This window comes from Miscanthus floridulus, chromosome 6, assembly GCF_019320115.1.
Source record: "Miscanthus floridulus cultivar M001 chromosome 6, ASM1932011v1, whole genome shotgun sequence".
In the NCBI taxonomy this organism is placed as follows: Eukaryota; Viridiplantae; Streptophyta; class Magnoliopsida; order Poales; family Poaceae; genus Miscanthus; species Miscanthus floridulus.
This window is the reverse complement of record NC_089585.1, coordinates 141,285,353-141,311,425: the sequence shown is the minus strand read 5'-3', so window position 1 is coordinate 141,311,425 and position 26,073 is coordinate 141,285,353. Positions and strand designations below refer to the sequence as shown.

The 26,073-nt window shown below is 44.6% G+C and overlaps 1 protein-coding gene and 1 non-coding gene across 2 annotated transcripts; one reads left to right on the top strand and one right to left on the bottom strand.

Moving 5' to 3' along the window:
* The first annotated feature begins 21,553 nt into the window (after window positions 1-21,553).
* On the top strand, window positions 21,554-21,626 carry TRNAF-GAA (transfer RNA phenylalanine (anticodon GAA)). The gene has a single exon. It is a non-coding gene; the product is annotated as a tRNA-Phe (tRNA).
* Window positions 21,627-22,118: 492 nt separating this feature from the next.
* Window positions 22,119-24,924, bottom strand: LOC136457153 (probable gamma-secretase subunit PEN-2). Its single transcript, XM_066457197.1, has 2 exons — window positions 24,578-24,924; window positions 22,119-22,494 (listed from the first exon to the last, which is right to left on the bottom strand). Exons 1-2 carry the CDS (start codon window positions 24,879-24,881, stop codon window positions 22,331-22,333), a joined length of 468 nt encoding a protein of 155 aa, XP_066313294.1. The 5' UTR covers window positions 24,882-24,924; the 3' UTR covers window positions 22,119-22,330.
* Window positions 24,925-26,073: the final 1,149 nt, after the last annotated feature.

Genomic DNA, 26,073 nt, shown 5'->3' with positions numbered 1-26,073 from the left:
ACGCACAAATAAATAAACTCCAGAGAAAAATCAGCAATGGTGATGAAACGGCGTATGCAGTTCGACGATCAGTTGGCGTGAAAATATATTTATGTTTAATATAAACCGCCCGAACAGTTAGTGTATAGCTGAGTCTCCAGTCCTAGCTAGCCCATAGTCCATAACGTCGAGTGCGGAGCCCGTGCACGTGTAGGAGGAACAGGCGTGACCAAGGAGCCGCTACCGACCACCCATAACGCAGAGGGTAGACGCTCGTGCACGTGTAGGGAGGAGCCGGAGACAGGGCCGTCTCTGGAGGCGTCCGAGCATCAACGTGACTGTTCGAGGGTTCGCCTTAGACTTAGCTGTATGTCATCTTTAAGATGGTATACATGAAAGAAAAACATTTGGAGAGCAAACATAGAGAAAACAGCTCGGAGAAACATTATGGTGATATACGAAGATTGGAGAATATTTGGAAAAATATTAAAGCGTCACTTAGCTTTAGATAGAACGTCTGGTCGGCGGCGTATGGCATTATCTGGTCGGCGTTGACGAAGTTGCCCGGCGCTCGAGCTTTCCGAACTGTCATCATGGCGGCAGTCGCGGTTGTCACGGCGCCGTTCTTCGCGGCGATCATCATTGCGACGCAGCAGGTGGTCGGAGTAAGTAGTCCGGGCGACGTCGTCCTGATCGATGGAGTCGAGAAGGTCGGTGTTGTCGATCTGCCTCCCTTTGTAGCGAGGAAGCGAACGACGGGTTGTCGGCGTGGCTGAAGACGATGCTGGTGTGGCCGGAGCCAGATCCAACGTGATCGGAGCCGTAGCTGATGCTGGTGAAGCAGTGGTCGACGCAGATTGGATCTACGCCTCCTCCGTGGTCATGGCGATGAAGTTGTCGGAGCCAGTGGTCCAGGTGATCTGGCCGATGGTGAACGTGAGGCCGTTCGGCGTAGCCATGGAGCCGTAGACGATGACCATCTTGTTCGTCTGGGAGCAGTACGCACACCCCCTACCTAGCGCGCCACTATCGACGAAATATGGTCGGTAGTCTACCTAGGGGTATGTCCAAGGTTGTAGATTATCGGCAGACAGATGCGCAAGCTACAAACAAGATGGTGACGCAAGATTTATCCAGGTTCGGCCGCCGTGAAGGCGTAATACCTACGTCCTGCGTCTGATTGTATTGCTGTATGTCAATGAGAGATATCGATCTAGATGGATCGTCTATGTATCTTGTCCGCTAGGGGACCCCTGCCTCTCCTTATATAGTCTGGAGGGACAGGATTACAAGTAAAGTATCATATTTGGTACTATACAATGTCTTGCAGTGCATGCCGAGCAGCGCCGTGCACGCCTTGATCTCGTGGGCTGGGCCACCTCTGATGGTGCGGTCCATGTCTTGTCTTCAGGATACCAGGGGCCATACCCCCGCACCGAGCAAAACCAAACAAACCCTTATAACAAATTTACTACTCTAGACAAAATTCGTGCTCTACACGGCTGGCCTGCAGCTGCAGCTCTATGCACTGCATGCAAAGTCCACGCGAAGCGCGTAAAAAAAAGGAAGGAAAAGTAAGCAGTCAGCACGATGGAAAAAGGCAGCACATGACAGATCCATCCATTTCCATCGGTGAAAAATGATGAAGAACACAGCACGATCGTGGTTGTTGCTGCCACAAACGATTTTGAGTTGACGCCCAAAGTGGAGTCCTTGCAACTTGCGTGCACATTGCATTGTTCCTTTCTTTTTTTTTCTTTTTTGATTGCTTCAACTGAGTGAGAAGTGACTGACTCCATGTGCTTGCGTTGCCATTTCGCCCCCTCTCTTTCTTTTGTTTGGTTCATTATTTCAGTGCCTCGTGGACGTTGAACCTGACATCAGTTGGAGATGAGTTGCATTGGGTGGTTATATTAGCATTAGTTTAAATTATTTGATTTGAGTGACGACAACTGGAGCCGTTATATCGATTATCGAACAAGGATTAGTTCAATAAATGAAAAAGAAGAGAAGGACATTGTACTATCCTCCTGCCCAGCCATTTTTATTTAGAGATGTGGTTGAATATATTTTAGCTTGATGACCGAGTAATTAAACTAATTTAATTTGGCTGGCTGCTGTACTGATATGCATACCATATACTCCGTACTTATATAGTAGTACTAGTGTACGTACTACTTGTATAAGGTTATTAATAATATAAATAATGCGCTGGTAATGCGACATGAAAATTTGGGTACCAATCCGTGTTGATTCATTGTTTCTCAGCATCACAAGCTTGATACAGAAAGTGCCAACTTCTTTTGCCACGAAACGACGACGAAGGAAGGCCTTGCCGATCATGTGGGAGCGAAAAGGAATGCATACATACACCTTGTGGCGTGAGTTTCTCGATAGTTTGATTTCAGATGAACTAGAATAACTTTCTAAGGGCGAGGAGAGTGTGCTTGTCTCGTGGTTGTAAAAAAAATCATCCATATATGATGGAAATTGACTATAATCATTGTTTTTTTCATATATTTTGATGTGGGTGTGACCAAACAAGACTATGTCGCCGACGCTAACGGCTTATTTGTTTATTACATCCTTGAAAATATGTCGCCGACAGCCTAAATCTAGAGCAGCAACCAACCACTCCCTAAATTTAGAGGTGAGACAATTAGACAAGACAGACGACGGCAGCCTAAGTACATGTTTAAATTTGTTGTGGGCAATAAGGTGTAAAGAAAACAAGGTTCTAGCGAGGAGGACATATGGATGCATGGGATCACCTAAATAAATTTAATGCCTTTTGAAAATAAATTTCGCACGAGTGAGTGGACGTTTGATGGTCGACCGAATTTCTGATTTTCAATGCATAACGTGGCAGGAGTTGAAAGTCGAAATAAGGCTATAGCATGGCCGAGGTGCTTTACACATTTATTTACACGCGTTTAGCTAGTTTGCTGCTGCTGCGCTGGTGCCTGGTGTGGTACTGGTAGGTAAACCACCAGGAACAAAATAACCGAAGGGCATGGCAAAAAAGAAAAAAGCTGGCAAAGGCAAAGGCATGCAGCGTCATGCATTTTCCGATTTCTTCTTTCCTCCGACCCCATCCAGCCTCTGTACGTCCATGTCGCTATGTTTACTCAATCTCATCGGCCCGTCGCTTTTGCCATAATAGTCAAAATGCAAGATGCAAAAAGTGGGTTTTTTACATGGAAAAAAGAAAGAAAGGATAAGAGTGGCGATCCCACGTCGCATTCGCCCCCTTTTGTCTGTGGTGGGCCTACGCTGTACGAGGAGGGTACCTAGGCTGTGGGCCCGTCAGTCGTGATCTCAGCCCCGATTTGTACGTGTCCAATATCTCCGCCACTATCAACAAGTAATCCCTTCGCCTTCCACTTAAAAAAAAGTTAAGCCCCGTTCGCTGGGAGGATTTTGGAGGAACCTGGATGAATCCGGAGGAATGTGTGAGAGCATGAACAGTATTTTTCATCCGAGAACAGTGTTTTTCGGCTGGTATTTGCACCAGCCGAACGGCCCCTTAATCCCTTCGTCTAAAAAACTTAATGTTTTAAGATTCGAAGATTATCTCAGAAAAATTAGCGTTATCAGTTTGAGATTGTGGCACGTATGTATATGTGGCAGAACTAGCATGTTTCCAGAGACGCTCGTCTTCCACCAGATACTAAGCACCCCAAAAGCTAGCTATATCGAACGGTTCCGTCGAGCGCACCCCAAGGGAGAACTCGAACAATCCACGTTTTTCATCCAGGATCAATAATGAGTACGAGCTTACAATACTTAGTCCATTTCATACAACAAGAGTTCTCAAAAATACATTATTACAACACCAAGCTCAGAGTGCGAAATTTAAACAGCGGAATTGAAATAAACATCTAACGATAAAATACAAGGATCCGTCTATGCCCACCAGAAGAATCCTCCACACAACAGCCACTCCTCAAGCTGCACCTGCAATAGGGGTAAATAAACCCTGAGTACACAACGTACTCGCAAGACTTACCCTGCTAGTGAGAATAATTTTCCGACTCCAAAGAATATGATAAGCTTTATGGTTTGCTGGATTTTCTTTATGCGAAAAGCATTACTAGTAGTGAATCCTCATGTTTGTTTTTATTAGCAGTCATGATTAGTTCATTAGCTAACCATTCTATGTAAGCACATGTTCTACTTTCAAGCAAGAGTTGAACAATCAGATCCATTTCACCATCTTCCATCTTTCAGTTCTTACTACGGTGCTAGACCATAGACAAGTCGTACCGTATCACATGACGATTCGTGAACCAATGTATTACAGCTGGGTACCCCGAAACACATGCCCCGCTTATACCCCAGGCACAAGCAAGACCAACCCACCACTCTCCTGTCAAGGAGTTTAGGTGAAAGCTCTAGTTTGGTTTTGGGTAATTGATGAAACCCTAAGTGCTAACCTAGTTTATCAAGATGATCATGAGATAGGTAGCACTACTCCAAGTGATGAAGCAATGATGAAGATCATGACATTGGTGATGATAAAATGCTTGAACTTGAAAAAGAAGAAAAAGAAAAACAAAAGGCTCAAGGCAAAGGTATAAAATGTAGAAGCCATTTTATTTTAGTGATCAAGACACTTAGTGAGTGTGATCACATTTAGGATAGATAGCCGTACTATTAAGAGGAGTGAAACTCGTATCGAAATGTGGTTATCAAAGTGCCACTAGATACTCTAATTCATTGCATATGCATTTAGGATCTAGTGGAGTGCTAACACCCTTAAAAATATTTGTGAAAATATGCTAACACATGTGCACAAGGTGATACACTTGGTGGTCGGCACATTTGAGCAAGGGTGAAGAAGATAGAGTCGAAGAGGAGTTAGTAGTGCTGGTTACAGAGTGACCGGACGCGTCCGGTATGTGACCGGACACGTCCGGTATTTTGGCAGCAGACTCAGCGACCGGACGCGTCCGATCGCCACACCGGACGCGTCTGGTGTGAATCAGCAGGCACAGTGTTCGACAGGACAGTCGATCGGACGCTGGCAGCGTCCGGTCCGGTATCATCGGAAGCGTCTAGTCGGGTGTGGATGCTTACTGTACTCCACTGGACGCTGCGGCTCAGCGTCCGGTCATTTGTGATTCAGCGTCCGGTGTGAGCGTCCGGTCGTTGGCAGATTATGAAGCAACGGCTATGTTGGTTTGAACTGGACACGTGGCAATCGGGGAGCTACCGGACACGTCTGGCATGCCGACCGGATGCGTCTGGTATTCACGATCGGAGCGTCCGGTGCTGCGTCCGGTCAGTTGGACCGCAGCGTCCGGTCACCCCGCATTATGCCTAGTGAAGGGGTATAACGACTTTATTTCATGGGGACTTCTATTTAAGCCCCATGACCGGCTCAAGCTCATACTCTTGCACATTTTCATTGACATAGCAACCTTGTGAGCTTAGCCAAAGCCCTCCCACTCATCTCCATCATTGATTCATCATCATTGTGAGATTGGGAGAGAATCCAAGTGCATTGCTTGAGTGATTCCATCTAGAGGCACTTAGCATTCGTGTTGCGCTGCGGATTTCGCTTGTTACTCTTGGTGGTTGCCACCACCTAGATGGCTTGGTGCAGTGGTGGAGGATTGACATGAGTTGGTGATTGTTCGTGGCCATCTCCGGTGATTGTAAGGGGAGTTGTACCTTCCCCGACGGAGTGCCGAAAGGTAACTCTAGTAAATTGCTCGTGTCATTGAGTTACCTCACTTGTGGGTCAGTTCTTGCAGTGTCCTATCATGTGGACGAGGTTTGTGAAACACCTCTTAGCCACCGAACCACCAAGTGTTGGTCGACACAACGGGGACATAGCGTGTTAGCAAGCATGTGAACCTCAGGAGAAAATCGATTGTCTCTTGTCTTTGGCATTCTCCCGGTGATTGGCTATATATTCATCTTGTGATTGGTTCATCTCCTACACGGTGGTATAATCACCCTACTCACTCATTTACATTCTTACAAACTAGTTGATACAAGCTCTTTAGTGTAATTAGAATTGAGAGCTTGCTTTATTATTTATATTCATCTAGTTGAGCTCTTTAGAGGAGCAAGATTGAGAGCTCTTAGTGAGTAGTTATATAGCAAGTTTGTGTGCCTAAGTAATCATTGCAACTAGAATTGTTGGATAGGTGGCTTGCAACCCTTGTAGAGCTAGAGCAAGTTTGCATTACGCTATTTGTCATACTAATCAAATTGCTCTAGTTGATTTGTAGAATTTTAAATAGGCTATTCACCCCCCTCTATCTATATTAGGACCTTTCAAGTAGTATCAGAGCTGTGGTCACCGTTGGATTAAAGGCTTAACAACCTTGGTGTCAAATTATGGCTCTAGTTGTGTTCAACCATGTGGGGGGCAAATCACCTTTCTTTGATGACATAAGCTATGACTATTGGAAGAGAAAAATGAGAATATATCTTGGTTCAATCAATGATCAAGTATGGGAAGTGACCGAGAATGATTATGCTATCATTGATCCTGACAATCCCACCAACCAAGACAAGACCAACAAGCAATGCAACACAATGGCTCTCAACATCATATACAATGCCATTGATTTCAAGGTGTTTGAGCAAATTAAAGATTGTGAAAGAGCAAATGAGGTGTGGACAAGATTGGAGAAAACGTATGAGGGCACACCGGCGGTGAAGAGTGCCAAGTTGTACATTCTCAAGGACAAGTTGACAAGTTTTAAGATGAAGGATGATGCGAGTATTCCGGAGATGTTCCATCGGCTACAAGTAATTGTCAATGACTTGAAGGCTTTGGGAGAGAAGATCAAGGATGATGATGTCTCTCATCGGTTCTTAATATGCCTACCTCTAAGGTTTGAGATGTTGAGATTGCTAATCATAAGAGGAGGATTGAAGGAGATCACCCCCAACCAAGTACTAGGTGATGTCATGACACAAGAGACATACCGTGTGGAAAGGGAGGGGGATGACAAGGATGAGAAGAAGGAAGAAGAAGACAAGAAGAAGAAGAGTATAGCATTCAAGGCTAACTCATCATCATCCAAGAACAAGGGCAAGTCCAAGAAAGAATTAAGTGATGATGAAGATCTTAGTGATATTGATGATGAAGCTATGGCTCTCTTTGTGCGCAAGATGGGCAAGTTTATGAAGAAGAAGGGCTATGGTGCAAGAAAGAGAAGAGATCACACCAAGAGCAAGGAGTATGTGAGAAGATGCTATAATTGCAAGATCCCCAATCATGTTGTAGCAAATTGTCCTTATAATAGTGATAATGATGATGATGAGAAGAAGAAGCACAACAAGGATAAGAAAGAAAAAAAGGAGAAGAAGGAAAAGAAGATGACCTTCCAAAAGAAGAAGAAAGGTGGAGGCTATGTGGTCACATGGGATAGTGATGGCTCTTCGGATGATGATAGCTCTAGTGATGATGACAAGAAACATATCAAGAGAGCATTAGCAAGCATCGCCATCAACAAGAAGCTCTCCATCTTTGACACTCCATCAACATGCCTCATGGCAAAGCCTACCAAGGTAAAATATAATGAGAGTGATGATGAATGTGAAAATGATTCTTGTAGGAGTGATGATGAGGAGGAGGAGTACACCAAGGAGGAGCTCTTGGACATGTGTGAGCAAGTGCACGTTTGCAATGAGATGAAAAGAAAGGAGTGCAAAGAATTACGCAAGAAATTAAAATCTCTTGAGCAATCCTTTGATGAGCTCAATACCACTCATGAGAAGCTAATGAAAGCCTATGAGAAGCTTGGCAAAACTCACTCTAAGCTTGAAAAAGTTCACTCCTCTCTCATTGAGCAAGTCAAGAAGGAGGAAGCCAAGAAGGAGCAAGTGATAGTTACATGTGATGTGGGACTAACATGTGATATTATTGATGATTCTTTTATGACCACTATAGTTGCTCCCACTAACTCTCCTTGTAGCACTACCACTTCCACTCCATCTATAAATGATGCATCACTTATGGTGGAAAATGAAACCCTCAAGAAGGAGGTGAATGAGCTCACTCGTGCCTTAGGTAATGCCTATGGTGGAGAAGCCCACTTGCTAAAGTGCTTGGGTAGCCAAAGATTTTCTCTCAATAAAGATGGATTAGGCTATACCCCCAAGAAAGGCAAGGCGGTCTTTGTCACTCCCAAAGCTAGCTTTGTGAAGGGCAATGATCGGTTTTGCAATAGATGCAAGCAAGTTGGGCATGTAGAGCAACATTGCAAGTTTAACAAGAACCAGCTATCTTGTGTATCCTCAATCAAATTTGATTCTTGTTATATGCTTTATAAGGGTACAAATTGTGTGAAGGCTAAGTTCATTGGTACACCAATTGTGGGCCCAAAGAAGAAGGTCATTTGGGTACCAAAGACCTTGGTAACTAACCTACAAGGACCCAAGCAAGTTTGGGTACCTAAAAAGAATTGATCTTCTTTTGTAGGTTAATTATAAAGCCAGAGGAAGGCATTGGGTGTTTGATAGTGGGTGCACACAACACATGACCGGTGATTTAAGAATGTTCAATTCAATCAATGAAAACAAGAGCAATGGGATTGATAGTATCACATTTGGTGATAATGGCAAAGGCAAGGTCAAAGGGCTTGGTAAGATTGCAATATCCAATGATTTGAGCATTTCTAATGTGCTACTAGTAGAGAGCTTGAACTTCAACCTATTATCGGTAGCGCAATTGTGTGCCCTTGGTTTCAAGTGTATATTTGGTGTGGATGATGTAGAGATCATAAGTGTAGATGGCTCAAACTTGATATTCAAAGGATTTAGATATGAGAATCTATACTTAGTTGATTTCAATGCTAGAGAAACTCAATTGACAACATGTTTGATCACTAAGTCTAGCATGGGTTGGTTATGACATAGAAGGCTTGGTCATGTTGGAATGAAACAATTAAACAAGTTGATTAAGCATGACTTAGTTAGAGGCTTGAAAGATGTCACATTTGAGAAGGATAAGCTATGTAGTGCATGTTAAGCCGGAAAGCAAGTTGGTAACACACATCCAAAGAAGAGCATGATGAGCACATCTAAGGCATTTGAGTTGATGCACATGGACTTGTTTGGACCGACCACATACACTAGCATTGGTGGAAACAAATATGGATTTGTAATTGTGGATGATTTCACTAGATACACATGGGTATTCTTTCTTGTTGACAAGAGTGATGTGTTTGCAACATTCAAATCATTTGTCAAAGGCATTCACAATGAGTTTGAAACAACAATCAAGAAAGTTAGAAGTGATAATGAAAGTGAGTTCAAGAACACTAGAATTGATGAGTTATGTGATGAATTTGGAATTAGACATCAATTCTCGACCAAGTATACTCCTCAATCAAATGGGCTAGTTGAAAGAAAGAATAGAACCTTGATTGATATGGCAAGATCAATGTTGAGTGAGTACAATATGAGTCATTCATTTTGGGCCGAAGCAATCAACATGGCTTGCTACTATAGCAACTGACTCTATTGTCATTCCATGATAGAGAAAACACCTTATGAGCTATTGAATGGAAGAAAGCCCAACATAGCATACTTCTAGGTTTTTGGTTGTAAATGATATATATTGAAAAAAGGCACTAGATTGAGCAAATTTGAGAAAAAATGTGATGAAGATTTCTTGCTTGGTTACTCCACTACTAGCAAGGCTTATAGAGTTTGGAATTTAGCTAGTGGTACTCTTGAGGAGGTTCATGATGTGGAATTTGATGAAACAAATGGTTCCTAAGAGGAAGATGAGAATCTAGATGATGTAAGAGACACTCAATTGGTCAATGCAATGAAGAACATGGACATTGGTGATATAAGACCTAGAGAGGTGATTGATGTTGAAGATGACAAGAATCAAGTGCTCTCTAACTCAAATGTGCAAGCTAGTGGCTCTCATGATCAAATCCAAGCAAGCACTAGTAATGGCAATGTGCAAGATCAACAAATGGCTAGTTCATCATCTCAACCAAGTGATCAATCAAATGCTAGCAATCAAGTGCAAGTGCTTCAACCAACCAATGTTACAAGATATCATCCCTTAGACACTATCATTGGTGATATTTCAACAGGTGTGCAAACTAGATCAAGATTGACTTTATTTTGTGAGCATTTCTCATTTGTGTCATCCATTTAACCTAAGAAGATAGATGAAGCTTTGAGGGATGTTGATTGGGTCAATACTATGCATGAAGAGCTAAACAACTTCATAAGAAACCAAGTATGGGAGTTAGTTGAGAGGCTTAAGGTCATAATGTGATTGGAACCAAGTGGGTCTTTCAGAACAAGCAAGATCAAGATGGGATAGTAACAAGGAACAAAGCAAGATTAGTGGCTCAAGGTTACACTCAAGTTGAAGGTCTTGACTTTAGAGAAACATATGCCCCGGTTGCAAGATTGGAAGCAATTAAGATCTTGTTAGCCTATGCTTGTGCCCACAACATCAAGTTGTATCAAATAGATGTGAAGAGTGCATTTCTCAATGGGTACATCAATGAGCTTGTGTATATTGAGCAACCTCTCGGTTTTGAAGATGAAAAGAATCCCAACCATGTTTACAAGTTGAGAAAGACCTTATATGGACTAAAACAAGCACCTAGAGCATGGTATGAAAGATTGAGGGATTTCCTACTCTCTAAGGGATTCAAGATGGGAAAGGTTGACACCACTCTCTTCACCAAGAAGCTTGGAAATAACTTGTTTGTAATGCAAATCTATGTTGATGATATAATCTTTGGGTCAACAAATCAAGAGTTTTGTGAGGAGTTTGGCAAGATGATGGCAAGTGAGTTTGAGATGTCTATGATTAGAGAGCTTAGTTACTTCTTTGGTCTTCAAATTAAGCAAATGAAGAATGGCACATTTGTGAGTCAAGGCAAGTATATCAAGGACATGCTCAAGAAGTTTGAAATGGATAATGCTAAAGCCATTAGTACACCAATGAAGACAAGTGGAAGCTTGGATAGTGATGCAAGTGGCAACATGGTGGATCAAAAGATATATCGGTCTATGATTGGAAGCTTACTCTATGTGACCGCATCAAGGCTGGATGTGATGTTTAGTGTATGCATGTGTGCTAGATTTCAAGTCTCACCAAGAGAAAGTCATTTGAAGGCAACAAAGAGAATATTGAGGTACTTGAAACATACACAAAATGTTGGATTGTGGTATCCCAAAGGAGCAAGATTTGAGTTGATTGGATATTCGAACTTCGATTATGCGGGATGCAAAGTTGAGAGAAAGAGCACATCGGGCATATGTCAACTATTGAGAAGATCACTTGTGTCTTGGTCATTAAAGAAGTAAAATAGTGTAGCACTTTCAACCGTTGAAGCGGAGTATATTTTGGCCGGTAGTTGTTGTGCTCAATTACTTTGGATGAAGGCTACCTTGAGTGACTTTGGAATCAAGTTTAAGCAAGTGCCATTGCTATGTGACAATGAAAGTGCCGTAAAGCTCACCAACAACCCGGTTCAACACTCAAGAACAAAGCATATTGATGTCCGCCATCATTTCATAAGAGATCACCAACAAAAAGGGGACATTTGCATAGAGAGTGTGGGCACCGAAGATCAACCTGCCGACATATTCACCAAGCCACTTGATGAGAAGAGGTTTTGCAAGCTAAGGAATGAATTGAACATACCTGACTTCTCCAATATGTGTTGATGCACCCTCAATTTATATGACATGCCTCTCCTTCGAGCCAAGCAAGGTAAAGTTGATTGACATGTCATCCATCCATTGCTAAGGACATGATTAGTGCATCTAGACATATTTCACATTTGAATATGCTCATTCATGAAAATCAAATGAATTTGATGCTTGTATGGTACTACTATTGCTTATATGTTTGAAATGATCTAGTGGTAGCATATGACATGTTTGTGGGCTTGTAAACCTAGTGTTTGATTTAGAAAATGAGCTATAAGTGTTTAACTCAACATGGTATAAGATAACCCTTATTTGGAGGTGTGAAGAAGCTTGTCCTTGGATCCAACCGAGTTCAATATCTTTTGCAAGTACTCTAAATTGAACCAAATTGGAACATGATCCTCATTTCACATGGTTTCACCCCAACCTATCTATAATTTGAACCTATCTATACTATTAAGCCTTTGTGGTCATTAATGACAAAGGGGGAGAAATAGTGTACAAAGATAGTGAAAAGATAACAAAGGAACAAAGGGGGTGAGATAAAATATGACAAAGAAAGGGGATCAATTAAAATTTTAAGCATACAAGTAGGGGGAGCAAGCTCATAAACTTGTATGATGCATTTGAATGTGCATTTCATATTTGTTTCATGACACATGTTTTAAATTTCAATATCCATGCTTGTGTGGTGTATGTTAATTATAGGCTTGAATGATGAAATGAAAATCTAGTATGTATAGGCTAACTAGTGATTTCATTTTTCAAAGTAGTATTTCCAAGTGGTATCAAGCCAAAGTAACTAGACTCATGCTCATTCTATGAAAACTAGACCCTTGCTTCTAATGTTGATCTCACGGGTATTCTAGTTTTTGTGTATGACTAGCTACAAATGGTGCTAAGGATGGTATAATGGTGCACTCCGATTGGTATCACGCTTCAAAGGTCCATCTCTTATACCTTAGCATCATTTGATAGAAATTGTCTCCTATATCTTCTATCTAAGCATATGTGCAAGCTATAATCCAAACTCTTAGCACATATGTAGGGGGAGCAATTGCTACCATATGGAGTTCATGAAACTTGTCCATATTCTTTTACACATGGTAAATATGCTTGGGCAAGCAACATGGATTCAATTAAACTTTAATTCACATCTTTGTATAAGGGTTGTCATCAATTACCAAAAAGGGGGAGATTGAAAGCTCTAGTTTGGTTTTGGGTAATTGATGAAACCCTAAGTGCTAACCTAGTTTATCAAGATGATCATGAGATAGGTAGCACTACTCCAAGTGATGAAGCAATGACGAAGATCATGACATTGGTGATGATAAAATGCTTGAACTTGGAAAAGAAGAAAGAGAAAAACAAAAGGCTCAAGGCAAAGGTATAAAATGTATGAGCCATTTTGTTTTAGTGATCAAGACACTTAGTGAGTGTGATCATATTTAGGATAGATAGCCATACAATTAAGAGGAGTGAAACTCGTATCAAAATGCGGTTATCAAAGTGCCACTAGATGCTCTAATTCATTGCATATGCATTTAGGATCTAATGGAGTGCTAACACCCTTGAAAATATTTGTGAAAATGTGCTAACACACGTGCACAAGGTGATACACTTGGTGGTCGGCACATTTGAGCAAGGGTGAAGAAGATAGAGTCAAAGAGGAGTTAGTAGTGCTAGTTACAGAGTGACCGGACGCGTCCAGTATGTGACCGGACACGTCCGGTATTTTGGCGGCAGACTCAGCGACCAGACACGTTCGGTCGCCACACCGAATGCGTCCAATGTGAATCAGCAGGCACAGTGTTCGGCAGGGCAGTCGATCGGACATTGGCAGCGTCCGGTCTGGTATCACCGGAAGCATCCGATCTGGCGTGGATGCTTACTGTACTCCACCGGACACTATGGCTCAGCGTCCGGTCATTTGTGATTCAGCGTCCGGTGTGAGCGTCCGGTCGTTGGCAGATTATGAAGCAATGGCTATGTTGGTTTGAACTGGACACGTGGTAGTTGGGGAGCTACCGGACACGTCCGGCATGCCGACCGGACACGTCCGGTATTCACGACCGGAGCGTCCGGTGCTACGTCCGGTCAGTTGGACCGCAGCGTCCGGTCACCCCGCATTATGCCCAGTGAAGGGGTATAACGGCTCTATTTCGTGGGGACTTCTATTTAAGCCCCATGGCCAGCTCAAGCTCATACTCTTGCATATTTTTATTGACATAGCAACCTTGTGAGCTTAGCCAAAGCCCTCCCACTCATCTCCATCATTGATTCATCATCATTGTGAGATTGGGAGAGAATCCAAGTGCATTGCTTGAGTGATTGCATCTAGAGGCACTTGGCATTCGTGTTGCGCTGCGGATTTCACTTGTTACTCTTGGTGGTTGCCACCACCTAGACGGCTTGGTGTAGCGGTGGAGGATTGGCACGAGTTGGTGATTGTTTCGTGGCCATCTCCGGTGATTGTAAGGGGAGTTGTACCTTCCCCGGCGGAGTGCCGAAAGGTAACTCTAGTAAATTGCTCGTGTCATTGAGTTACCTCACTTGTGGGTTGGTTCTTGCGGTGTCCTATCGTGTGGACGAGGTTTGTGAAACACCTCTTGGCCGCCGAACCTCCAAGTGTTGATCGACATAACAGGGACGTAGCGTGTTGGCAAGCAAGTGATTATTCAAAATAAGGGTTATGCACCGGGACTTGTCTTGGGCAGGTGGATTATCAGCTAAGTCAGTCAGTGATGGCTCCAGGACCTCCTCCTGCACAAGGACCTCCTCCTCGTACTCCTCGATCACCTCCTTATACTCCTGCTCTCCGACGGCCACGAACTCCACCAACTCGTTCTCTACATACATGCAATGATGATGCAACACTTAGTATTTTGGCAACAACAACTCTTAAAATACGAATACACATGCCAAATAGATTCCAAGCTCACCCTATAAGTGCTTAATTTTTATAAACCAATATCATGCCATTATTCATTTAGCCTTAATGGGTATTTAGCTACCATATTAAATAGTCTATTTTAGGGCTACAAAAATTATAGTGAGCACATAATAATACAATGAAGGTACTATAAAAATTTCAGGCTTTTTGCTACCACCAATCTACCACAAAAATTCCTATAATAATTAACCTAATAATATATGAGCACTCTCAAATGATTTAATAGCTCCTGGATTAAACAAGCACATATATGAACTAAATACACTAACAGATAGAGCACAATTTTAGGAACCTAACAAAATTTGTTTCACAATTTTTGGATATCTATATTATTTTATATTAATTACCAAAGTTTAGCTCAGAATTAAAATGAAAAGCTATTTCTATTTTCCACGAAAAAGGTAAACCGATTTTGGCCCAACACGGCCCACACGGGGCGCGGCCCACGTGTGGAGGCGGCCCGTGGCGGGGAGCCCACGCGCTGGCACTTTTGTAGAGACGCCCCTGCGCTACCTAGTATTCGTACGGCGCTGTTTGTACTATTCCTATAGACAACAACTTTGCGAGAACACCCTCGCAATCTCCCTCCTTTACAACGATATGGTCCTCGACCATCCCCGCGCGCGCCGACGCGACGAGCGGTGGCACTAGCACTTGTGTCGGCCACACGGGACCCACGCTGACCTATCTACGAGGTCGACGCTCACCTAGGGTTTGACGCAAAGCGATGTGTGGTGGCTGCACGAACTGAGACGCAGTGGGCCTCTCCACGACGGCGGGCACCCTACGGCAATGGCGACGGCGTTCTGGTGAGCCACAATATTAACAAGGTAGTAGGGATAGCGGGTGAGCAATAGGGACTCACCACTGACCAAGCGGAGGTGATGGTTCGACTGGAGATGCCCCGAGCGAGCCTGACCGCGTGCACGCAGTGAGCTCATCATCGAACCGCAGCGACACGGCCATGCCAGTGGTGAGGAAGCAACGGTAGAGGTGCGGCTTAGGTACGCACGATGAGGAGGGGTTCTAGGCGGGGCTAGTGGTGCAGCTAATTCGGCTCAAGATGCTGAGAAGGGGGCTGGCCACGGTGAGGGCGGTGATAGGTCTTAACGATGCGGTGGCGGGGCGAAGCTCCAAATTGGAGCTTGGCCTTGCACGGTTCAAGTCTGGGTGGGGGGCAACGAGAGGACGTGAGAGCACAGGCTTAGGCACGTGGAATTGATGGGGGATGGCTTCTCGCTTGCAAGCGGGCTAGCGCGGCTCGGCGGCGACAGCAAAGAAGATGATAGGGGAGGGGAGGGAGACGGTGGGGATGTAGTCAAGGCTCGGCCTGTGCTTGCTTGGTGGGACGCGGTTGACGCGACCGGAGCGACCATGGCCAGCACTAGCCGACGACACGCGCTCGAGGTTGGCGTGGCCCGTGCGCCGCAGTGCCATAAATGGCATGGCGATGGCGGTTCGGCCTCGTGCGTGTAGCGTCCAGGCGGGCCAGTGGCGTAGCGCAGCACAGCGATGCGACAACAGCTGCAACAGCGTTGTCGTGGCGTGGCACGGAGGGCAGCAGCAACGGCCGGTAACGACAGTAGGCGGGGGCAGCGTGACGTGGCGAGTTGGGCAGCCACGGCTCCGAGCGGCGGCAGCCCGAGGCGGCCAGTGATGCGGCCAGATCGCGGGTAGCTCCGGCCGACCAGCGCGCGGCCACGCGCGCGCTTGTGCTCACCGAGCGCCACGACGTCGAGGCCGCTCGGCATGGTGATCGCGTTCAGCCAGGAAAAACAGCCCGAGAACACGTTGTGCACGGATTTTAAAGCGTTCGAAACAACTACACAGTTGATCCAATCCCCAAACTACCTTCACTACTCTAAAGAGGGCACTTAGGCTATCAACAAGAGCTAAAGAACGACACTACTCGTAAACTCAATTTTTATAGAATAAATTACCAAACATAGTTTTGTCAATATATTTTCAGACTTAAGAAATTGACCTGTCTTGAGTTGGATTTGCTTCAAATTTGATTTCGAAGCTATTAGAAATGTTAACTAGCGTTATTATCTTGTTAAAACAAAAGTTGCACTATCTTCTACAAAATATATACTTCAAACTTTATTAAGGTGTCACATATATGTTTTATAGCATTTTTGTTCAATAAAAATTAGTTAACATCTCTGCTTGCTAACTTTATAAATCATGAATTAACTTTTTGTTTTACGTTTTTACGACTCGTTTTAGTTAAAATGCTTTACCTATCCATCACACCACATGCAATATCACTTAAGTATGATGCTCATAACATATTTTAGCAAGTGATTCACTGTGTAACACCGAGGGTGCTACAATATATCTCCATGCATAAGTGTTATCTAAAAGTTCATAAATACTTTATTTTAAATAAAAATATAAATCTAGTGCCAATTAATCTTTTCTACAAATGTTATCTACCTATTTGTGATCTATAAATAATAGTAATTTATTTATGTTTCCGATTGATTTATTGCTCATAGGCATGCTTATTATTTATTTAAAATAAATAAGAGCCAAATAAATCTAAAAAGCACCACAATATACACAACCATCCATTTTAGAATCCGAAGTCATCGGTGCAGAGCTTCCCCTTCGTGTTGTAATGATGATGACTAGTTCATCACGCGCGCCCTCGCGCGCGTCGGCAAGGTAGGAAAGGAGATAAAGGGAATTTTTTTACACCTGATTCATTGCATAGATTGAATGGGGAGCGGAGAAATCCAACCATGCAGCCGACGGATCCGGCCATCCATCACCGGAGCCGGCAAGGGAAGGGGAGGGAAGCAAGAGAGAGAGAGAGCGCACCTTTACGTGTACAACGGCCGGGCAGCAGTCTTTCCGTGGCCACCTCTCCCGTGGCCCGTGCCCATAGTGTGCAGCGGCGGCGGTGGCCAGCGGGCCTGCTCGCAGCGGCGCGCTCACACTCACCGCCAGCCAAGGGCATGGCGGCCGAGCACAGGCAGCTAGGGTTCGGTTGAGCACACGCGGAGCGGCGGGAAGGGGCAGCGCGGGGGAAGTAGCGGCGACGCAGGTAGCTAGGGTTTGGTGGAGCACACGCGGAGCGGCGGGAAGGGGCGGCGTGGGGGAAGTAGTGGCGGCGGCTATCGGCATGGGCCTGTCGTGCCACTCCGTGGCTGAGGACGTCCACCGCCATCGTGGCGCCCATCGTGGCGGCCCACGCGCAGCGCTGCGCGGCAGATCGGGTGCGCCGTTGCCCCGCCAGCGCGGCACGCGAGGAGATGCAAACCTACGGGATGAAGCCGCGTCGGGGTGGCAGCCACGACGGTGTCCACCTGCGGAGGGCAGCGGGGGCTAGCTCGCGGACGTGTGCCACCGTCCAGCCGGCGCACCGGCCATCGGTGGAGCCCATGCAGCTGGATCTAGTGGAGATGGGGAGGCCTCGCGCTGGATCCGCCTACTCACCGCAGATCAACCGCCTCCGTTGCTGGCGCGAGCTCCACGCCGTGCTCCAGCCTCAGATCCGCCGCCGGGAGGGGCCCCGTGAGCGGCCGCTTCAGGTTCACCGCCGAGGTTGCCGACGTGACCTCCCCGTCATCATCCACGCCCACCACGGAGGTCACTCTGCCGCCAGAGCCCTCGCCCGCGTCAGGGCCTCCGCTAGCTGGCCGCACGCCCGTGGGGACGACCGGCGACGGAGGAGCCAAACCCTAGGACGCGTGACCCGCTGCCTTGCGTCGCGAGGAGGAAGCGGCGTGGTGGAGGGCTAGGAGGAGGAGGAGGAGGAGGGTGGCCGCCGCCGTGCGGTGGGCCGGCCACCGCCGAGGTCCGGCCGCGCCGTCGGCTCGGTCGCGTCGCGACTGGGGAGCGAGGGAGGGAGCGTACAGGAGAGAGAGAGGAGGGGATGAGAAGTTTCCTGAAGGAGAATCATGAGCTCGAGTATATATTTGCTCCACCGGATTCGCACGAGAAGTCGCAGAAGCTAGCAAAATCAACCTAGAGCGACGAGAAGCCGGCAGAAGCTGATTCCAACAGAAGCGGCTACAAGAAATCTGGACCACACGACGGATGATCGGACGGCTAGGAGAATTCAGGGTGACGTGGACACGACGAGAGACGGCCAAACTCTCCTGGTTTGATATATACTAATGCTGTAATTCGTAGTAGTGGTCGCTCACACGCGACGGGCGTGCGTCCCGTGTGTGGTACACGTACGTCGACGTAGCAATTCGTGTACGTACGTGTGTGCAATAACTGCGCATGCGCGCGTACGGGACGACTACGGTCTGTACACCGTTAAGTACTTACTCAAAGGACAAATCATGTACTGTACATATATAGTACGTACAACTAATAATGTTTTTAGATGTGATTGGCCAACATGTAAGATCACGCCCCCGTTCGCTTATAATCCGTCTTTTTCAGTTTTTTTTTCAGCCAGAATAGTATTTTTCTCTCACAACAAATCAGTCGGAACAGTGAACGGAGCCCACTTCGTCTGGCCTGAAACAGATGTAGATTGTTTTATATATATAATCGGAGACGGACGCACGTATGCAATTATCTCAACAATCAGGCAAGATTTAAATAATGCAGATAGAGTGAACCCTAATAAGGGCGGTCTTAACCTAGAAACTATTTTTTTTTAGAAAGACGGCAAGAGCTTTGCCATATTTTATTACACACGATAAACCCAGAAACTATTTATGAGTTAATTTCTGTACATATGAAGTCATGTGCAGACACTACACATAGAAATTGTATTATCAATGGATGATTTCCTCAGAATAAATTTTGTCCAAAACACACATCATCTCTCTTCTATCATGCATGTACCTATCAAATTTTTTTATATTTTGGTTCTCGTGTAGACATAGTTTATTGTTTAAGAAACCATTTCATCACTTTTCTTCCTTAATTACGGTGCTACATTAATCGACATCATCCTCGGTAATGAACATAGAAACCATTCATTTTGGGTTTGGAGTGCCATGACGCGCGAACGACAGAACGACGGACACATCATCATCGTCATGTAATTAATGATTCAAATGCACGATGAGCTACTAGCGACCGTGCATGATATAATTGCATGCGTAAACATCACTCGATCCTTCCAAGATTAATTATAATCAGAACGTACGAATCAATTGCAAGAGCACCCCTGAAGCGTCGCAACCAAGCTGGACATAGCTAGTATAGTCCAATTTGGCAAATTAAAAATAAAATAAAAATAAATAAAGCTATAATTCTGCATGCCAATTGGACGGCATGTACGACGGCATTTAATCCATTTGTATTTGTATTTGTATTTCCTATCCTGAATGCTGATGATCATATGAGTTGTTTGCCACTACTACGTTAATATATATATAAGTAGCCCCATCAAGGGATCAAACTGACCGATCATCATACCTGGTCCATAGATGATGGATACTCTCCTGTCTCCTCTTTAGATATGAGCTAGGGATAATTTGCACGTACGCTCTGCACGCTGGATATATGGTCAAATGGATCGGATCCGACGACACCATCATCGATCTATCCCGTGTCATCTGTCCAATAAATCGATCATCAGCTCAGCTCATGCATGATTGCATTAATTCATATATGCATGCATGCATGTATACCACTCCGTAGAGAGAAAAAGATGCAATTCTAGGATAGGGTTTAGTTATACTAGAATTGCATCCTTTTCTGAGGGAGTATGTACACACACACATGAATATGCAATGTCGTATGGATCGATCAAGATAACTAATTAAGGCTAATTAATCTACAAGCATGTTACTTGCTTTTCTTCTGTTTGCTTGCGCGTTCCATCTGCTAGCTAATAATTAAGGTATATGGCTATATATATATATATATATATTGCTGCTGGGCCATTGCAATAATGATAGAGCCATAGAGGTAGTAGCATATATATTGTATGGATCAGTTGGAGAAGAAAGAAGAAACGGACACCGATCCAGTTAGCTAGGTAGGTACGTAGCTGCTTGCCAGTACGCAGCATGCACAACATGCATTCAGTACACATACACAGTTGTAGAAAAACAAAAACTGCCGGTCTCGCCCCATATGCATGTGATCATCGATATATATTTATGTACACACAATCAAGGTAGACAGCCAGCCACGCACTAGTGGTGGTTAAAATGTGATGAGCTGCTTATTATTGCTTATTTGATCACATTGTTCTGTGCACTGCAGGTACATTAGTGTTTGCGCGCGCGCTTTATTACAAACTAACCCGCCTTGCAGTTTAATAAGACCAGCTATATATCTCATGTGATTATGTGAGAATAAGTAGTAGTTTGGAGATGCATGATAGTACTTGATACAGGTAGGGACAGCAGTTACCAGTTACCGTGTACTATTTTACGTTAATGACGCCTGCATCTGCAATTCTGCGTGCATGCATCCCATTCCCATTCTTCGTGAAGAGCAGGTGTGTGGTGTGGTGCGTGTGACGTGACTGTCATCCAATCCAGTCTAGCCGGAAACGTCGATCCAACCACCATGGTTGACTTGAGACAGTTATTATTGACTTTTTTCCTTCATCGTCTGACTTTTGATGCGAGGTTAACTTGCTGTTCAAGGGACAGAAGCCAAAGGGTGGTTAGGAAATACAGTAATAAAAAAAAACTGATTGGCCGGTTGCTCAAGGTAAAGGGTCTCAAGTCTGAAAGTTTTCAAAAACAATTAAGTAGGCTGACCAAACTAAAGAAAGGCACAGTCAACTAACGAAACTATTGCTTGGTTTAGAACTCCGTGCGACCAATCTTTGAATTTTCTATGTACTATATATTGCATTAGCTGTCTGTTTTCGGCTCCTGCGTCATATGCTAGGCATGTACTACAGGATAGTAGGCTTGCAGGTACATGAGGTCGGATTTGGATCAAAGTCGATTTTGGCTTGGCAAAGTCTGCCTGAGTAGATGATAATAATAATTAAATTTAAATGAAATAAAAAACACAAGAGCGGGGATAGCTCAGTTGGGAGAGCGTCAGACTGAAGATCTGAAGGTCGCGTGTTCGATCCACGCTCACCGCACTGTTTTTTTTACTTTTCTTTCTGCATTTTTTTTATCTTTTCTTTCTGATTTTTGTTCGGCTGGGCCCAAAAAGAAAACCTGGGCTGAGCCCAAATGTAAGTCCAGCATTTCTTTTTCTTTTACTTTTCTTTCTGATTTTTGTTCGGCTGGGCCCAAAAAGAAAACCTGGGCTGAGCCCAAATGTAAGTCCAGCATTTCTTTTTCTTTTTCTTTCTTTTCTATTAGAAGGTGCATTCCGTTGCCTAGTTGCAGTGCCGAGTTCTGAAATCGTGATCAAACTACAGCGTCTGTGCAGCTAGCGTCCGTTCTCGATTCGATTCCAGAGCATCCAGTTCATCGAGCGATGCATTTCGTCATCCTATTTGTTGCAATTGGATTTCAAAATGTCTGATGGCCTCATGGCTTCCACAAAATTGGACACAACACAACACACTGCTCAGTGCAAGGTCCTATGTTAAAGTGCATACCAGGACGTCTCCAACACAAAAACATTGTCCATCAGATTGAGTTTAATTTATCATCATAATCATCGATCCATATTGTTTCTACAACACAGGCCATGCTAAACATCGTTCTAACCAGTCAGGCAGCCAACAATAATAATACAGTACATCAGATAGTAGCAATTCCTAGGAAGATCCATAGAACAGATCATTCCACGCTTGGTTGGAGCAAGTCCAGTCGAAGTGAGGTCATCACAGGCTCATCCCATGAATCCAGTGATGCCAAGCTTGTCGGCGACATTGTACATCACTAGATCATTCCACACTGGTCCGAATAATTGCTCGCCTCCAACAATAAATGTCGTGGCCCAGGTGATCAGAACAACAGAGAAGATGGTGAAGCCAATTGCCGATCGCACAACATCTGCAAAAGATGCTCACATATGTAAGAAGCTGAAAGTGGCCACCGTGCGATGTAATAGCATTGGCGTCTAACCAGGATAGAGAGGGTAACAGTTGAACGTGTGAGAGAAGTGAAAGAATAACATTTATAATGCAGTTAAACTGGTGAGGATGGCAGATCCTTTTCTGATGACAAGGCAGAGGACCAATTAAACCCAAATAACCTCTAATTAGAATATTTCTTTTCTGATTATACACAGTTTACAAAGAAATCCCAACCGGAAAAAGTCTACATCACCCCCCCACCTTTCATACTTAGTCTAATTCACCCCCCCAACTATGAAACCGTCTGTTTTACCCCCTGAACTTTCCAAAACCGTCTATTTTACCCCCTGGGCGGTTTTCCAGCGGCGGTTTTGCTACAGTAACAGCGGGTTGCTACAGTGCCGGCAGTTTTGAATTTCCTTTTTTTTATTTATTTTCGATGAATTTTTGAAAAATCATAGTAAATCATAGAAAAATCATAAAATGAAAAATCTAATTTTATTGGACTCCACATGAGTAGATCTACACAATGAATATATAATACAGTATGCTTTAGTACAATTTTTTTTTGTAGATTTAGATTAATTGAAAAATATAATTTTATCTGTAATTAATTGGAATAATTCATAGGTGCAGCTTCTATGGTCCAATTGTGGTGAAATTTTTATGCTACGCTAATTATTGTATGCTTGAACTATAGTAAAAATTTCATACTCATTGGACTATGTATAATTTAGTTATAGATAAATTCTAATTAATTAGAGATGAAATTGGATTTTTCAATTAATATAAAGCTACAAAAAAATTTGTACTAAAGCATACTGTATTATATATTCATTGTGTAGATCTACTCATATGGAGTCCAATAAAATTAGATTTTTCATTTTATGATTTTTCTATGATTTACTATGATTTTTCAAAAATTCATCGAAAATAAATAAAAAAAAAAGAAATTCAAAACTGCCGATACTGTAGCAAACCTGCTGTTACTGTAGCAACCCGCTGTTGCTGTAGCAAAACCGCCGCTGGAAAACCGCCCAGGGGGTAAAATAGACGGTTTTGGAAAGTTCAGGGGTAAAACAGACGGTTTCATAGTTGGGGGGTGAATTAGACTAAGTATGAAATGTGGGGGGTGAAGTAGACTTTTTCCAATCCCAACCTTACAATTGTTGTATCCAATCAACAAACAAGTAGAGATCAACACTGTTTAGCAAAAAAAAAAAACAAGTAGAGATCAACACTGTTTAGCTCATGTGAGTATTGTGGCTCTATTGAATTTGAACCAGACAGATATCCTCGAGACTCGAGAGGTGTAAGAATGTGGAAGCCTTTTCAGATGGGAAAAAATATATTCTTGGATCTATCTCTTATCTAAGGAGTATCCCACTGAACCTCATAACAACTCGTACCACATAATAGTATGCCACTGAGAAGCCTCAAACTGGTTGAAACAACAGTGCAATCAATATTATCTTCATAACAAGAAAATGGGTATGTTGTATCTTCCCAAAATTACTCGAGTATTTGATTTTGTAGATGACAATACAAAAAGAATGATGCAATTTGAAGCAATACTCAGTTACAAAGCATGGCAATATGATCATATATAAACCTAATTACTTTGTAGTTTGTACAGGCTGGGTTAGCTTCCAAATGTATGTAACTCAATCTTTACTCAGAGCATACTTAGAGTGTGTTTCTATAAAGATAGAATTGATGTTTCCCTGAACTAAAGGTCATACATCGACTGTAGCCTCACTTTGAACAAAAAATAAAATAAAATCAAACTGATCCATCCAAAGTCGTCATAGGACAACTACTCTCCGAAGAACTCCTGTACAAGTACAAGTACACGCTTGCAAGGATAATGGGAATATTTCAGCACCCGACATCCAACATCCCAAGTGATGCTAGAGTCAATGCAGCACGGGACAATTTCGAACCTAAATTACGATTAAGAGCAGCTGAAATCCCCAACGCGCCACATACAAGCATCACGAAACATCAGATCTCACGCGCGAGAAGGAAGAGTGGAGACGAGGAAGGGGTCGCAGTCTCACAGGGGCGGATGGGAGCGAAGGTGGAGGGCGAGGACGCTGCCGGCGAGCGGATGACGGGCCAGAAGTAGCAGCAGTTGATGGCCCAGAGGAAGGGGAGGCACGCGAAACCCCAGAGGAAGAAGCGGCGAGCGTGGCCCTCCGCATCCTCCAGCGGCAGCCCGAGGGGACCGTCCACCGTCGCCCAGGCCGCCGGTGGAGGCGGGAAGCGGGGGCCGCGGGAGGACGGCCGGCGGCCGGCGGCGGACGGGCGGGGGAGGAGGCCGGACTCTTCGTCTTCGGGCACTCCTGCGACCCTCGTCTCCATTGCTCTCTTCCCCTTCTTTCCTCCGAGTTGTCTTTGGTTTTCTTTCTCCACTTTAAATCCACTTGTAATAAGTTTTAGCTCTCAATTTTTTTAAGATTCGTAACTCTCAAATTTAAGGGCATAATGATTATTGATACGAGGTCTAGTTGTCAACTAGCTAAAAACTGTTAAAATTAGCTTTAGTGCATCTAAACAGAATAGCTAATCACTAATGTTGGGAAACGGGCGGCCATCCATCCAGACACCTCGCTCCGCTTGCTCCCGCACGCGGCGTGCGTTCTCGCCCGCGCGGATTCACGCCCGCCCATGCAACGGCCATCTCCACCGCCTTGACTGCAACGGCCATCTCCACCGCGTCACGCGGACTCGTTCCGCCCGCCGCCACTGCCTCCTCCGCGCCGAGGCACTTCCATCCGCCTGCCGTAGCTGCCTCCACCACGCCGGGCGCCGCCATCCGCTGCCGTGGCCGTCTCCACCGTGTTAGCTCGCCGCGCCGCCCGCGTCATGTTGCTCTGAAAACGTGTGTTGCAAACGTATGTTCCAGGTGTTTAAGATGTATGTTACAACTGTTTCGTATGGATATTGCAAAGGGTGATCCAGATGTCGCAAATGTTGCAATAGCTATGCACGTATGTTGCAAGAGTTTGTTCAAAATGTTTTATCTTTTTTCTGACGTATGTTGCAAGTGCTTTTATCTGGATGTTGCAATAGATATGTTGTAAGTGTATGTTCTAAATATTTCATCTGTTTTCAGCCGTATATTGCAATTGTTTCATATGAATTTTGCGAAAGTAGATCTGGATGTAGGGTTGTCAAGTAAGGAAGAGAGAGCTAGCGCGTCGGCATCGGCTGGTAAGCTGGCGGCAGCGCTCCACCGGAGGACACGCAGGGTTACGTCCGCATTGGCGTACGCGGCCCGTTCCCCTATGACATGCTACCTCCGGTGCCCCCACCGGAGATCCTAGAGCAGAATCTTATGGCACAGCATAGGGAGTGCAAAACCTGGCTGTGGAGAACAACCAGGTTGCTGCTAGCCACGCCGCAGGTGACACTGCCACGCAGGCGTGGCGTGGATGAGACCCTGCGTGGTGATGCGGGCGCAGCGTGTGGGCTCCGCGGTTATGTGGGTGCGGTGGACGCACTTCTACGCGGGGGATGGGACAGGGCGCTGCGAGTGCGTCGAATGGGAGCT